The sequence below is a fragment of the Myotis lucifugus genome, unplaced genomic scaffold (assembly GCF_000147115.1).
Source record: "Myotis lucifugus unplaced genomic scaffold, Myoluc2.0 scaffold_140, whole genome shotgun sequence".
Classification (NCBI taxonomy): Eukaryota; Metazoa; Chordata; class Mammalia; order Chiroptera; family Vespertilionidae; genus Myotis; species Myotis lucifugus.
The window spans coordinates 1,962,206-1,978,735 of record NW_005871188.1 but is presented as its reverse complement, the minus strand read 5'-3'; the positions used below and the strand labels follow the sequence as shown (position 1 = coordinate 1,978,735).

At 40.9% G+C, this 16,530-nt stretch overlaps 1 protein-coding gene across 1 annotated transcript in view; it reads right to left on the bottom strand.

Annotated features, from left to right (window-relative positions):
• CEP97 (centrosomal protein 97) overlaps nucleotides 1–15,248 on the bottom strand; it is a 23,911-nt gene extending 8,663 nt beyond the window's left edge. The window contains exons 1-8 of the mRNA XM_006094705.3: nucleotides 15,053–15,248; nucleotides 12,821–12,963; nucleotides 12,018–12,176; nucleotides 10,668–10,769; nucleotides 9,014–9,127; nucleotides 8,294–8,460; nucleotides 2,275–2,439; nucleotides 588–712 (exon numbers count right to left, since the gene is read on the bottom strand). Of these exons, the coding sequence (XP_006094767.1) occupies nucleotides 588–712; nucleotides 2,275–2,439; nucleotides 8,294–8,460; nucleotides 9,014–9,127; nucleotides 10,668–10,769; nucleotides 12,018–12,176; nucleotides 12,821–12,963; nucleotides 15,053–15,095 (1,018 nt within the window). The 5' untranslated portion in view covers nucleotides 15,096–15,248. The remainder of the gene's footprint in view (nucleotides 1–587; nucleotides 713–2,274; nucleotides 2,440–8,293; nucleotides 8,461–9,013; nucleotides 9,128–10,667; nucleotides 10,770–12,017; nucleotides 12,177–12,820; nucleotides 12,964–15,052) is intronic.
• Nucleotides 15,249–16,530: the final 1,282 nt, after the last annotated feature.

Below are 16,530 nucleotides of genomic sequence, written 5' to 3'. Positions count from 1 at the left end.
CACTACATATGTAAAGTCATGTGTTCTAAATTCAGCTCCATCAAGGTGTAATTGACATACAAAATTGTAAGATATGTAAGTATATATGTGGTGATTTAATATATGTATACATTGTGAAAGATCCTGACATCTGGTTAATTAAAACATCAATCACCTCACATATTATTTGTTCGTGTGAGATAAGACGTATTTGGTAGTTACATCTTTTTAAGAAAATTTAATCCTTGAAAATAGAGTAAAATGCAATAAAATGCCTTCATTGATTCCTCCAAATAAGCCTAAAAACATCAAACCAAATATTTTTAAGAAAATAAATTCTTTCAATAATTATAAAGAATAATCAAAGTATCAGACCAATACAAAAAGTAGCAGTGCTCTGAATTTTTAAAATTAGAAATAAAATATTTATGATATATATACCTACATATATATGTATGAGTGTGTATACACGTATATATAAAATATAAGATCCAAATGACCACTTAAGTTAAAAAACTAATAAAAATTATGAAAATATGCACCTTTTCTGTTTTATGATGTTCAACAGATCAAATAACTTGAAGAAAACAGATTAATTACTTTCTTACCACACTCCTGGACTGTCTGGCAATCTTGAAGGGGGCTTGAATGCTCTGGTGCCTTTGTTTCAGTAGGAGGAAGACAAGACAACTCTTCATTTTGGCTTTGGTTCATTAACTGCCTCTGATGAAACCTAAAAGTCAACAACATCGGATGTGATTTAACAAACACCCAGAAAAGCAAGCTTTTCTGCTTTCTATCAGAAAGGTAGAAGTTTACAATCTTCAAAGTAGATACCTCTAGTCACCACCAAATTACAAAGTCTCATTCGAAAGCACTGGATAGGAAGGGTTAGGGAACTTATTTTTAAATCACACAGACAGACAACTCATATACATACACTTGTACAAACATTTAAGGCAGGATCTCTGATTTAAAAAAAATAAAAGTAACCACTTAATGTTTCTAGCTATATTTCTTTTCTTCTTCTTTTCTTCTTTTCTGCTCAATCCCCCCCACACCCATCCCTTCCCCCTCTCCCCTCTCCCCTCCCCCTCCAAAGCTGTCTGCCTGCTTTCTTTGCTTGGTAGTTCAGTTAATTCATTAAATTCTACATATGAGTGAAATCATATGATACTTGTCTTTCTCTGACTGGCTTATTTCACTTAGCATAATGTTCTCTAGGTCCATCCGTGCTGTTGCAAAGGATAAAATGTTCTTCCTTTTTACGGCGTAGTAGTATTACATTGTGTAAATGTACCACAGTTTTTCCATCTACTTGTCTACTAATGGACACTTGGGCTGCTTTAAATCTTGGCTATCTGTACTAATAAAAGGGTAATATGCTAATTAGACCGGGAGACCTTCCGGACATCCTTCCGGACAAGGCCATGGTGGCGGGGCTGAGGCAGAGGAGGTTAAGGGCAATCAGGCCAGGAGGGGAGGGCAGTTGGGGGTGAGCAGGCCAGCAGGGGGGGGGCAGTTGGGGGCGAGCAGGCTGGCGGGGGGGGGGGCAGTTGGGGGTGAGCAGGATGGCAGGCAGAATGGTTGGGGCAATTGGGCAGACAGGCAGGTGAGCGGTTAGGAGCCAGTGGTCCCCGGATTACAAGAGGGATGTCCCAGATTGGAGAGAGTGCAGGCCGGATTGAAGGAAACCCCCCCCCCCCCCCCCCCCCCCCCCCGCCACGAATTTTGTGCACCAGGCCACTAGTTGTAAATAACACTGCAATGAACATAGGGGTACATATATTCTTTCAAATTGGTGTTTTGGGTTTCTTTGAATAAATTCCCAGAAGTGGAATCCCTGGGTCATAAGGCCGATCCATTTTTAATTTTTTGAGGTAACTCCATACTGCTTTCCACAGTGGCTGCACCAGTCTGCATTCCCACCAACAGTGCACAAGGGTTCCCTTTTCTCCATATCCTCACTAACACTTGTTGTTAGCTATACTTCTTAATGTATTTAAAAACCCAAAAGGAACACCTACATTAAAAGAACAGATCCATTTTTTAAAAAATTCCATTCTCCCATACTGCTTGGCTCTCCCCAGGCATGATTAGCAATGCAGCTGCTGTGGAGCAAACTGGACTGCACTGTGTGGTTCAGTTCCCTGCCCGACTGCTGCAGTGACAAAGGGCCCAAAATGCTCAGAAATGTGGGCCGTGGCACTGGCCTCAGTCCTACTGACCCCACAGCAAAGACTCAGAGGTATTTTCACTGTGAATTCATTAGCTGCTATAAACAAGTGGGCTCACCTCTGCTTGCTCAGAATCTTCTCTAGCTTGGCATCCTCTGCTGTTTGAAGACCCAGTGTAGAAGTGAGAGGACAGACCAGAGCTAGATACTGGACAAGCTGGACATGCTGGCCAGGCCGATATGCTCTCCCCTTGCCTTGACTATAGAGCCATTCAGCTTTCAAACTGGAATTGGGGGACATAAAGAGAAGGTGACACCAAGTAGATAGTACTAGTATACAATTTTAAGCAACATGATCTCCCATCTTAATTACCTTTATAGCATTGTTGGATGTTTTTCATAAATAAAACTCACTCAACTTTTAATCGATCCTTCTGATTCACTCCCCTTACTCTTAACATGACTCAAACCATTTTTCTTGCTTAGGGGCATTTCCATAGATTTGTACTAATGGTTCCAAATATTTCAAAATTATTTTCAAAGAAGCAGTACGTATTCCCTCCATTCACTGTTAAACTGAAGTACCCAAATATATTACGGATGACATGTGATAATAGTATTACAGTTATTTTTTGAAGAGCCCTTACCTTTTAGAGATATATACTGAAATATTCACAGATGAAATTATATGTAATCTGAGATCTGCTTAAAAGTAACACAGGAGAAGAGGAACAGGTGAAGTATGTTTAAATGAACAAGGATGGCCATGAGTTGAAAACCACTGAAGTTAGATATTGGATTTGTGGGAGGTCATTCTATTACTGTTTATTTTTCCACTAGAGTCCCTGTGCACGGATTCGTACACGGGTGGGGTCCCTCCGCCTGGCCAGTGATCAGGGCCAATTGGGGCCCAGCCAGGGGGAGGGACCGCAGGAGGTTGGCCAACCACAGGAGGTTGGCTGTGGGAGCACACTGACCACCAGGGGGCAGCTCCTGTGTTGAGCATCTGCCCCCTGGTGGTCAGTGTGTCGTCATAGCGACTGGTCGACCGGTTGTTCAGTTGACAAGTTGTAAGGGTCGCTTAGGCTTTTATATATAGACACATATTTGAATTGGTTTATTTATTTATTTTTGTTTAACATGCCATTGCCTTAATTTTGCCATTCTTAAACTTGGCCCTCAACTTGAAGTTGAGGTTGGATCATTTTGATATACTTTGTTTCTCTGTTTTTATACAATTAACTAAGCATTGCAGATAGTTTGAAAATCACTTCCAATTCACGACTATTTTCTTGGACCTTCATATCAAGGTATCCACATCATACAAACTGTACTGTCCAAAACTGTCAAGCCACCCATGGTCTATTATAGACTGAAGAGAAACTGTCCTCTTGATAACTGGTTAAATCCTGCAAAAGAGTCATGGTGCTATACAATATAACAAGTTTAGTTAGCGATCTTCCAGGGTCACAAGAAAGGAAAGACTATTTCCTTCAGTGAGATATGTGGTATGCCAAGTAGATTAACTCAAGTCAGGTAACCCATTCTTAGTCTAATAAAATGTTTGTTCTATTTCAGGAAAACAGTTAAAATAAAGATCATTTAGAATCTTCATGAAATCTGCTCTAAGTTTCCATAAGTTCTGCCAAGCAAATCACTTGTTGAAAAGCTCTCCCTCCAAAAAGGTCCACAGCAAATGACAACTGCCAGCTTGAACATAACCAGCAAGCAACACTTCCATGTTGTAGATGGCGTGTAGTCTGGGACGAAGGAGCAACAAAAGTAAAAAGACAAAGAAGGCTCAGGCTCCAGTGCTCCACAGTATAAGTGTGAGAAAAACCATAAACTGTGGAGCATCAGTGAATGTAAAATGTTCTTCTTGCCTTTGCTTTTCATTCATCAAAAACGTACCACTATACAAATGTATTAATCCATAAAATTTTCTCCTGGGTAAAAAAACTCCCTGCCAATTAAGATACCATTGCCAACAAAAAGAAAAACAAAATTAACACTCATTCAGCTATAACATGACTTTCAAATCACTGGAATATGATATTTCTCTTGAAATTAAAGGAACAGTTTACATAATATAACAGAAGTAACAACTATTAAAAGAGAAAATTGAAAACAACCTGCTCTTTAAAAAAAAGGGTACTGAATAAAATGATACTGGTATTTGCTTTTAAAATACTCTAACAAGCCATAACCGGTTTGGCTCAGTGGAGAGAGCATCGGCCTGCGGACTGAAGGGTCCCATGTTTGATTCCAGTTAAGGGCATGTACCTTGGTTGCGGGCACATCCCCAGTGGGAGGTGTACAGGAGGCAGCTGATCAATGTTTCTCTCTCATTGATGTTTCTAACTCTCTATCCCTCTCCCTTCCTCTCTGTAAAAATCAATAAAATATTAAAAAAATAAATAAATAAAATAAAATATTGTAACAAAAAAAGTGGGGGATAGATGAAACAGGATCGGCAAAATGCTGGTAACTCTGGAGGCTGCATGGTGGTTACTGAGATGTTCCTATGTTAGGTACTCTCTCTACTTCCCTATATTTTGAATATCTTTTCAAAAAAAAAAAAAAAAAAAGAAACATCTCCAAAGTTCTGCTTCCTAACTAGGCTCTGATCTCTAAGCAATAAAGGCGTAGTTGTGTCCTGTAAATAGTAAAACAGATGGAAACAAATTCAGAAAGAAATCCAAATTCTCAGGTGCTATACAAAGGTGCTGGTCTTTCCACAGCTGCCCTTCTCCCACAGAAAGCACTAGCCAAAGCACCACAGGGGTGGGTGACTGCTCAGTGACTCTTTCTATGACACACACACTTAAGATGTGGCTACCTGAAGTCATCCAAGAACCTAGGATACTTTTCATGAGGGAGAAAAATTTAACCTGGATGTTTTTAGGAAATAACAGGCTGAGTACATATGAAAACTGGAAAGTCCTTCCTATCCTCAGGACAATCCCCAAGGTTGACCAGGAGGACGTTTTGAACACTGCGCAGGCTACTCAATGATTTTTAAGACAATAGTTCTCCCTTAGCCTAATTCCTCCCCCACAAATAGCATATTTCCAGAGATACTCTAAAACATGGGAGTACAGTGTAGACTCAAGGGTTGTCTCAGACATCACCTGCAACAGCATTTTTCTCACTAGTGTGGCATCAATAACAATCTAGGTTCTTTAATCTGAATATTTCTATTTACCCATTCTTCTATGGACTGACATTTGGGTCATTTCCCAAATGTTCCAAAGAGCTCCCAATGTTTGAAGCTATTATGAATAGGCTGCTATGAACATGCTTGTACATGTCTTTTGGTAGACAAAGCACCCATTTTTGTAGGATACAGACCAGAAGTCTAATTGTTGGGCTACAGGGAATGTATCTGTATGTTTAGCTTCAGTAAATACTGCCAGTTTTTCAAAGTGATTGAACCACTTACATTCCTAGAACAGTGTATGAGAGTTCCAATTGCTCCACGTACTCACCAACACTTATTTGTGAGTATTGTCCATCTTTTTAATTTCAGCTACTCTAGAGGGAGCTGGTTGATTTAAAGACTCCATAATAACCCGGAAAGATAATAATCTTTCTGGATTATCAAAAAGTCAAAATAGCCCTAGCTGGTTAGGCTCAGTGGTTGGCCTGTGGATTAAAGGGTCACAGGTTAGATTCTGGTCAAGTGCACGTATGTTGGAGACTGGGTGTAAGCTGACACGGTCCTTGCACCTGAAGGGGCTAGCAAGGCTGGGACCCTTACCCACACAGTTTTCCCAGACTTGTTTGGATGGCGGTTATCAGTAGAATGAGAGCAACCTTTGTAGAATGAGAACAGCCTTTCATGGCTTACCAAGAAGTCTGTAACTATTTACTGAGATTTGCTGTACCGAGAATCTGTCCTTCTGCTCTGTCCCTCCCTTAGAGATTAAGAGAAACAAAGAATACATTCCTCTTGACAGACTTCCTTCAGTGTTTTGTGTATAAAAGGCATTGCGTGGTTAATAAACTTGCTGCAGTTCCTCGATTTGAGCTGTAGTCCTCCCAATCCCGTTCTCCTGTCTTTCTTTCTTTTCTCAATTCACACCTCCCTACCTCACCCCGGTTCAACCTGTCAGGCTGGCCCTGACACACGTATCTCGGTTGCAGGCTCAATCTCATGCCCCAGTGAGAGTGTGTGCAGGAGACAACCAATCGATGTTTCTCTCTGTCTCTCCCCCTCCCTTCAACTCTTTCTAAAAAATCAATAGAAAAATATCATCAGGAGAGGAATAACAACAACAAAAAAAGGTCAATACAATGGTTATCTCTAGCAGGGAGGGGAGTTTTATGATGGCAGTGGGGCAAAGGAGATCTCTGGAGTGCTGGCTGTTCCATATGTTCCATATTCTCAGTGGGTATTTGTAAATATCCTTTTTGAGACTAGACCTGAATTATGAAACTTTGTGTTTTTTTAATCTGGGGGAAAAGAACTCATCTGAGACAGGGTTGTTAGTGTGCTGCCCTCCCCCTCTGCCTCCCTCCAGACTTCAGTGCAGGACCCTCACACAAAGGGAGGCTACCCAAATGAATGCACTGTTCCCTACTCCCTGGAGTCTCTGAAGTTAAACATTTGTAAAACATTACACAGGAAGTTCAAATTTCCTGAAAGTCACCTATTAAAACCACTTCCACAGTGTAGAAACATAACCTTTGTATTATTATTCACCGACTCAACAAATATTTTGTTTCTTAACACTTGCTTTAGTTCCTTCAAATCACTTCAATCCCTACTCCCTATCCAAAAGTAATGACTTATCATTTATTAAGCACCTAGTGTATGACCAGGTGCTATTTATATCCTTTATCCTCATTACCTTGAAAGTGAGGTAGTATTCCCCATGTTTGACAGATGAGAGACTAAGGCTTGGAGAAGCCAAGGGCCCTGCCCAGGCCACACAGCTAATGGGCGGCAGGAAATGATGTGATGAAGCCTTCTCTTGTCTCTCTTCACCAGGGCTCATCTCCCTTCCAGGTCTCTCTTTATGCCAGACTCTCATTTCTAACCATCTCTCCATGCTGCCTCCCACATGTGAAAATGTTGTCTACTCCCACAGAAAAATCCAACAACTACTTTCGCTTAAAGAAAGATCTGGAGAAGATAATCCAAGTAAATCCATATTCCAGCTTTAGAACTACCCACAGTTTGAAACAAAATAAGGTTCATGAGTACATGGCAACACTTACTACAGGATAAAGGAAAAAGCCACACCTTTTGGTAGGCAAACTAGACTTGACATATGTCCCCCACCCCGCACCCGCACCAGCACTACCACTGTGCAGCTCCTGGTTGCTATTCCTCTGTGCCCCTCGCCCGATTCAGCAACTAGACGAAACTGCAGGGAAAAGAAAAGGAAAACCCTGTGATCTACCACTCATCCCCTCACCAGGAAACCCCTCAAGGGCCTGCTGCCAGTCTCCAGGACAGAAGGGCAAAAAAAGGTGAGGAAGAATGTATGTGCTGAGTCTATAAATGCATGTACATATGCATTGAGAGGAGGAAGTGAAATGAGGCACAGAGATGAGAATAAACTCATTTCAGTTCTCACAATCCCCTCTAACTCCAACCACTTTGCCCACATCCTAGTTCCTTACCTCCCTTAAGCCTCTAATTCCACTGATCATGTGCCACTGTCCAAAAGACCCTACTGGGCAGGGTCCCAACTCCAAGGTGTGAAAGCCATCAACGATCTACAGATGAGGGAGTCCTCATTTCTACTGCTTCACAGGTAGGAAAAGGGGAGGACCAATGAGCATGTCAGCTACCAGCTCCAAATTGGAACTCTGCATACATATTCCCACAGAGTCTCTGTTATAAAGAGTAGTTGGGTCCTAAGTTACTCTTAATACTGCCTTACATATCTGGCGAATTGCAAGCTTTTGTGGGACTGATCTGAGACCCAACCTCTGGAACTGAAATTCTTTTGTAGGAAGGATAGAAAATCCTAAGCGAGCAGCACAGTCTGCTATATGACTGCACTAAGGATCTTCATTTCAAATGCACATTTAAAAAAATATTCAGTTTATTAATCTGTCAAAAGCTAGAAATGGTCTTTTTAGTAACTTGCATAATAAATGTGATGTTAAAAAGGTCATGTTCACCTTTCTTTCTGAGAAATCACATATCCATCCAGGACTCTGAGGTTTAAGCACCAGCTGACGATGTACGGCCGATAGTCGAACCCTGGAATGGAAGGTGTTGCCATCACACAAGGATTGCTCATGATCGACAACTGTTCCAATTCAGTTAAGGATGCCAAAAAAGAGATCTGGAACAAAGGATATGTCTGTTGAACAAATTGGACTATTCAGTGTCAAGCGCAAGGCTTTCGTGATTACACATCTTTGGCAATTTGAGAATGTAACAATTCCCCTCTTGTTCTGAAAAGTGACAAGTAACACTCTTATATTATCCACTGACTTCCAAATTCCAACGATATGGCCATCTGCCCTTGCTGCACAATGTCGCTAAGAAAGCATCAGCACTGCTTCCCAGCAAAGACAACTGAAAACCTAAGAGCAGCCAGAGGAAGGTGCACAGTGTGCCTTAAGCTCTTTAGTGTAGATGTCCCTCTACCTCCAATCACTTACAAATGGAATAACTGCACATTACATATGAAATTATGCCTTCACGATCCACTGACATTAAGAAAAAAATGGAAGGAAAAATAATGATCAGCTAGAGCCAGTGTTTCATCTTGATGCAGTTTCTTCCAAGAGGCTCACAGTCCAACAGTGAGCTCACAACTTTCTCCCGTGTTTCTTCTCCTTTCTCACAACTTTGCAGCTTCTTGGTTTCCAGAGAACACCCTCAAATTTTACCTCATTTAAGTCCCGAATTCCATTTTCCGCCAAAGAAAGGATAGCAAGACTTCTCGGTAGGTAAGCCGGTACCATTCTAAGAGAGGTGATGATGTTTCCATGTAAAAGCAGGGTCTTAAAAGTAAAAACAACATGACTTACAAATGAAAAGATTATAAATGGATGGATCTATTTTGACAAAAACCAAAATGGTATGTGTGAAAACTGGGACCTATTTTATTATACATCTCATAGCACACAAATCAAAGACTTAATGGTAGAAGAGTCATGGGTTGTCATCTGGTCCACTCTCTTTTCTTGTCCGCATTCTAAGCCTAAGAAAGTTTACAGACTTGTCCAAGAACACATGCTAGGTGTAGCAACTAGCATTTCATGAGATTTAGTTTATTAAAACTTGAGCAATTTCCAACAAACGGTTCATTACTTTTTAAAACATCAATATAGAGGTTGAGAAAGAAACAGAAAGAAAACACTTATTAAAACAACCATGTATAAAGCAAATTTTCCAAAAGAGAAGGAGGAAGGGAGAAAGAAAGGGAGGGAGAAAGAGCGGAAGGGAGGGAGGAGGAGAGGAAGGGAGAAAGGGAGGGAGGGAACACACAATCCATAATTTGCTCTAATTCCCCTGATCATGTGCCAGCGTCCAAAAGACCCCATCAGGCAGGGATCCCAACTCCAAGGTGCAAAAACTATCCATGATCTAGAGATGAGGGAGTCCTCATTCCTACTGCTTCAGGAAAAAGGGAGGACCAATCAGCATGTCTGCTACCAGCTCCAAACTGGAACTCTGCATGCATTTTCCCACAAAGTCTCTGTATTCTCTTGGAAACTAAAAGATTGATCAAGCTAGCATGTGCTACTCGCAGATGAAGCTGACTCAAGGTCAGCAACAATGCGGAACCAAAATCTCTCTGAACACCCAGATTCTAATAAGATAATCATGCCTCCATTTCAGAAAAAAAAAAAGTTTAATCATCTTCAGTTCATTTGAATTCTCTTAGTATCTGACTAAATCAAATTGTTTAGAATAACTACTGCATGTTCTGCTAAAGATGTGGGGAAAGCTGAGCTAATAGCACTTCTTCTAAAGCTTAATGAGTTCATCTATTATTAATATCCAATGAAGCAAAAATATGGAAAATGCCTACATATGTCTTTTGAAGCTGTGAATTCAACTGTTACTTATTTGGTTGCATGATACATTTTCCTCCATAAAATGTGCTATATGGTACAAGTTTATTTTTTAAAATTAAAGTGAAGATAATTTTGATAACTTAATAATACCTGTTACTAAAAAACAAACAAACAGCAATTCCAAGCGTCAAGAGCACAGGCTCATGTTCAGGAATAATTATGCTCAACCTCGCCAACATGCTATGTACTTACTGCAAAGCTGCTAGCAGGCTGGTTGGACATGAAGGGAATTTCATGTTTGAAGGACAGTAAATAAGAATTAACCTTAATTACAATTACCAGTTTTAATTACATCAGTTATAGACACTAAAAACAAAAAGTTTCACACTGTAATAGAATTTTTATTGTAATGAACACAGTCTGTTCTTCATATGTAGCAGGCTGCTTTAAAGTCAAACAGATAACTTTCTATTGGTATTTTAGTATAAAATTTCAGAAATGACATAGAACACACACTTACCTTCAGTGATACCAACTTAGATATATCACCTATCTGGGGTAAGTTATTGTCTGATAAATCGAGGTGCTGTAGAGCTGTGCAGCTATTGATTTGCTCCATGGCCTAGCACAAGAAAATTATTATGTCAGTTCACGCAAACAAAATCAAAATAAAACAACTTCCTTGGTTTCTTGTAGCTGAGTCTCCTCCCTCCTCTGCTTATTTATTTATTTATTTTTAAAAATATATTCTTTATTGATTTCAGAGAGGAAGGGAGAAGGAGAGATAGAAACATCAATGATGACAGAGAATCATCGATCGGCTGCCTTCTGCATGCCCCCTCCTGGGGATTGAGCCCCCAACCCGGGCATGTGCCCTTGACTGGAATCAAACCTGGGACCCTTCAGTCTGCAGGCCAACGCTCTATCCACTGAACCAAACCAGCTAGGGCTCCTCTGCTTATTATTGGAAGCAGAGGAGTGGTACTTAGCAAGAAAAAGAGAAAGCAGTGCTAACGGAATTTGGCAAAAGGTTATGGAGCAAGCTTCCACCTTCATTATTGCTCTCAGAGTAGAGGATCATATCATCCAAGTTATTCAGAACTTAAAGAAACCATAGTGATGTCACATGATAGCTGGGAGGGCAAGGACTTTACAAGTTAAGAGGGGAGCCAAACTCCCTGGATTCACATCCTGACTGTAATCCTGGCTGTGTGACCTCAGGCAAGTTACTTAACTTCTCTACTCTTTGGTTTCCTCATCTATATAATGGGCATAATGACACTACCTACCTCATAGGCTGTCATGAGACTGAGTTAATACAGTTAAACTGCTTAGAATAGTACCTAGGCTAAATTAATTGTTCAATAAAAGTCAGCTGTTAATAATATCATTTAATCCAGTCCCTTCATCTAGCATATTAAAAAGTAAGACACAGAGATAGTTACTAACTTGCCCAAAATTATAGAGCTCCTAAGTGGTGGAAGCAGGATTAGAATCCAGAACCCCACTTTAAAAACAGTATATTCTCCACTATACCATTAAACATTTACTTAAAGCTTAATGAAGCATAATATAGTCTTTCTCCTAACATTTCATTCTGTTTGATCCATTTTTCTAAGTATAAAATAGATTCCTTGTTCACATTTAAAAGAATATTATACTGCGTTATGTGTTTCAAAATGAGATTTTTTTAGTTTATGTTAACTGAAATTATCCCTGCACAGTGTGAGTGGGTACTTTCATTTTTTTTTTACTCTATTCATTTCTAAACTGCTTGAATTTATTTTTTACAGTGAATACTTTTGTAAATTGAAAAAACCTCAAACATAATTACTTTAAAAAACCCACAAAACAAAAAAAACCAGTTCACCTTGAGATTATTTCCTGCCAAGTTCAGCCACTCCAAATGTACTAGTTCCTTTAGCCCTTCCACATAGCCAATGCTATTATGAGGCAAATTTAACACCCGGAGTTGGGTCAGTTTGGCCACACCCATCATCCGTACCAGCCGATTGTTAGCCACTGACAACTGTGGAAAGGAAACATATCATTACTCTTCGGAATAAAATATATAGATTATTTTCACATTAGGGTGCTTAAAAAGATTTATGTGGCCAAACATGTCCAAATATATAAACCCAATCTGTACTTTTCACATATGCTGTTTAGGTATATATTCTAGAGTAACTATTAGTTTGTTGGTGCTGCTGCTGCTACTTCTAAGCAATGGAAAATACACATAACCCTCAGCAATAACATCTCCTCCAATTACTAAAGGGAAAACACTGTTAACAGCAACTACTTGAGAATACAAGCTCCACAGAATGCAGTCCTTAAACTGTCTCAGTCAAAATCTAGAACAGTGCCAGACATATACGGGGCACCCAATTACATTTGTTGAATGAATGAACATTTTACCCCTATCATGAGGTAAAAGGCTATCTTAACACAATATTTTGCTAACATAAAATGTTGGCTTTTTAAAAACAAATGCCTCTTTTTCTAGTCCACCCTAAATGTAGCACATATGTGTTCATCTTCAGGAGAAACTGTCATGTAAAGATTTAAGGCAACATTTACTACTTTCCAAGCCTGCACACTTTTTGCTTGGTTATTTTATTAGATATAATAAACTGCTTCTAATATAACTATTTCCCCAGATACAATACCTACCTGTATTAATCGACTGCATTTCTCAAGATTTTCCAATTTGATAATCTGATTTTTATCCAAAATCAAAGTATGAATGTCAGCTTCACAGGGTAAGTTTGCACTTAATTTCTGTAGCCCTTTCCCTGACCAATTTACCACTAACCCTAGAAAAGAGAAAGGAAACTATTAGAAAACACAAATACTACCCCTGAGCACAGGGATGGAAAATTATATATATATATATATATATATATATATATATATATATATATATATATATGCCTAAGCAATCAAACGATGACCGGTCGACCAGTTGTTATGTTGCTCAACACAGGAGCTGCCCCCTGGTGGTCAGTGCACTCCCACAGCCAACCTCCTGCAGTCCCTCCCCACCCCCCATTGGCCCTGATGGCAGGCCAGGCCAAGGGACCCCACCCGTGCATGAATTTGTGCACTGGGTTGCTAGTTATACTAATAAAATCCCATGCAGAGTTACAAAACACTAGAGCACAATAATTATCAAGATTTTAAAATGAAAGCAATAAAGTTTTAAAGGACCACAGATTGAATTTATTCACTTGTCCTCAGAAATATCAAATTACACCAAGATCTGTGATATTCTACTCAAGTTCTATGATGAAATACTTTCGAATTCTTCACATTTAAATATATACTAGTATTTCCACATTCTGTGGCTAAATAATGATAGTATTTTCAAGTGGAACTCATCTTTTGCTAGAGATTAACCTGCATACAGTCCAACTACCAGTATATCCTATAGTGCCCCAAATCAAAGTATATTCTTCAGTTAATTTATCCACAAAATGGGAATAATGCACCTAATTCATTAAATTTATTAAATTAAATTTAATAATTCATTAAATTATGAAAAGAGAGCACTTAGCCCCATCCCTAGCACACAGCACTCACTAAAGTAATTCGGTACAAAAGACGTTCAAATTCCGGCTCCACTACTTCACCATTGTGGTGTCTTGGGCAAGTTACTGATCTCTTTGGGGCTCACTTTTCTAATCCGTAAGATAGATTTGATAATAATACCTGCCTTACCATGGTGTATACAGAGAAAACAAGATGATGCAAAATAAAATAAAAAAGCAATGGAAACGTCTTCTAGCTCACATAAACGTGCTCTATAAATGTTAATTGTTCCTACTCTAAGTTGCCTTGGGAGGGCTGGGGAGGTGGAGTTTTTGAGAAGCAGTTATCAGAGGGAGGCGGGGCCCTGAGAAACTGCCAATTTCACAATTATACCCAAATTAAAACTACGGAGGGAAATAATTATTCGAGAATGCGCTCCTGAAGGGATTCAATGCTTTCCCATTATCTAATGGCTTCTAGCATTTGGGGTTGGGGGCTGGAGGGAGTCATGGGATTTTGAGAATTTGGAGCAAGCTGTGTACTGTGTCCCAAGAAAACGCACAGCTTTTGCACACAATTCCGAGGAGTCCACAGACTGCTTAGAACCATCGATTGCCCCCCTGCCCCCCAAAATATAATGAGCCCCTGTTCTAAGCCGTGGAGAAAGGCTCCACTCCACAGCCGGGCCCTCAAACTGACGGCACAGCCGAGCCTCAGAACTGGAAGAGCTGTAACCAAAACAAAGGAGCTCGGTTCCCGCGGCTCCAGGTCACAGACGCACCCGCGCCCCGCACTCCGCGCCCCGCCGGGCAGCGACCAAACACGGCCCGCGGGTCCCGTCGACAGAAGCAGGGGTGCAGAACTGTAGGCTCTGGATCACCCCTAGATTTTATCAGAGCCACCGGACACTTCCAAGAAAGGGTTCAACGTCAGTCTAGGGAGCTGTGCTTGATAGAGGGTGTCCCGAATGTTCTAGAACCGAGGGAGAGGGGGACAGTAACGTGAGAGCGGGAGATCCTGCAGTTTTCACTTGGGCACCCAGAACTCAAAGTAAACACCCTAGAAAGGTCACCGCAGTCCGAAACCCACCACCCAAGTAGACTAAGGAGCGCGGGATCCGGGATGCCTGCGCGCAATGAGCCTTGGGGGTTGTAGTCCCCCGCCCGGGCCTTGCCTCGACGCTGCAGAGCTAAGCAGAGCATAGGGACTACAACTCCCAGAGGGCAGCGCGCCTCCCCGATGTCCACAGGCTCCCATCAAAAGAACTGGTCCAGAACTGCACCCCTAAACCCAGGCTTCTTTTCTCTACCAGGTAATTATTTACTTCAGTTCCACAGAGTAAGGCTTAGGACTCAGGGGTGAGGATCGCCTTACCTTCTCCAGGAGGCAAAGCCGCGTCCACACGCGCTGCCGCCATACTTCCCGCTTGCTAATAACCCCAAGCAACCGTCCTCCAGCGGCTCCCCTTGTAGTCGGACGGAGGGGCGGGAAACTACAGCTCCCAGGATGCACGGCGCTCAGACGGCCCAATTGGCTGCCTACACCTGATGCTGAAAACCCCGGATTAGAATCTGAGCTGCAGAGAGTTTAGGAACCCTGGTCAACTCCCTTATTCAGGTGAGCAAACTTTATCGTTAGATGATCATTTTACTCCCTTTTGTAGGTATTTGCGAAATTTGACACTTTTACTGTCGGGCTGATTAGATGATCTCTACTTAATGCAGACCAAATTTGAGAGCTCATTTGCCAGGAGTCTTTTATTGGCTCTCCTTTTTGGACAATTCTGTATAAATGGAAAGTTTCCAACTCTGCTCTGGGTATGTGTTGGACTATCTTGTTGAGACCATCAAAATGGATACATTTTATCTGAAAATTTAGTGAAAGCATGCTGCGATAGAAACTTTTCTCCAAGGTAGCCGGGTAATGAATGATCTGGGAGAGGGATCCTGGAAGCCCGGGAGGGTACTTGAGGAGCACAGGTTCGTACAAGTTTACAGCAATAGCAGAACCGGAATTTTTTGTTGGTTCATCTGACCTGGGATCCTGAGGAAAGGGACAAAGGATTTATTTAGTGAGGTTAGCTAAGTATAGTCAAGGCTCTTAAAAAGAGAATCGCTGGATGTTCCTGGGCACAGTCCTACATGCCCAGGTGAAATCAGATACTACGGCTTTTGCATCTAAAATCGAATCGCTACTCTTTAACTGAATTGCCTCATCGTGTATATATGTTACACAAGCTCACATTCGTTTGGAAGCTACTTCTAACCGATACCATGAACAACTCAACAAGGTAGCATTTTGGGCAGGCCCGAGTCCACAAGACAGTCTGTCCTTCCCATCAGCACAGTATACCTGATCTATGTGGCAGCTGATCACCCAGACTCATCTCCCCCATCTCTCATCTGCCCACTGCTACTGGCAGGGTCTAAGTAAAACAACACCTTTTATCGTGTTAATCCCCTTCTCACAAACTTCTCTCTTGCAATGGAGCTTTCAAGGGCCACCAGAATCTGGCCTCACCCTACTTGCCACCATTCATTCCACTAGTTTCTACTTAGTGTTTCTGAGTTAGAGATTGAAAAATGAAACATGCTTTAGAAAGGTTAAGCTGCTCGTATAACAAGGGTGAATTGAAAAATAGAATAGTGGCAGGAAGGAGACTATTGTATAGTGGATGGTAACCTTTAACAGAGCAGTTTCAGGAGAGTATTATATACAAGATTAGATAACACAAAGTTAAGAGACTAGGTGGAAAGGAAACAGCATTTGTGGATAGATAAACTTTTCTCAACAAAACAAAGGAAGTTCTCTAATCAGGATGAGAAGTTATATTTGGAAGAAGTAAGTACAAT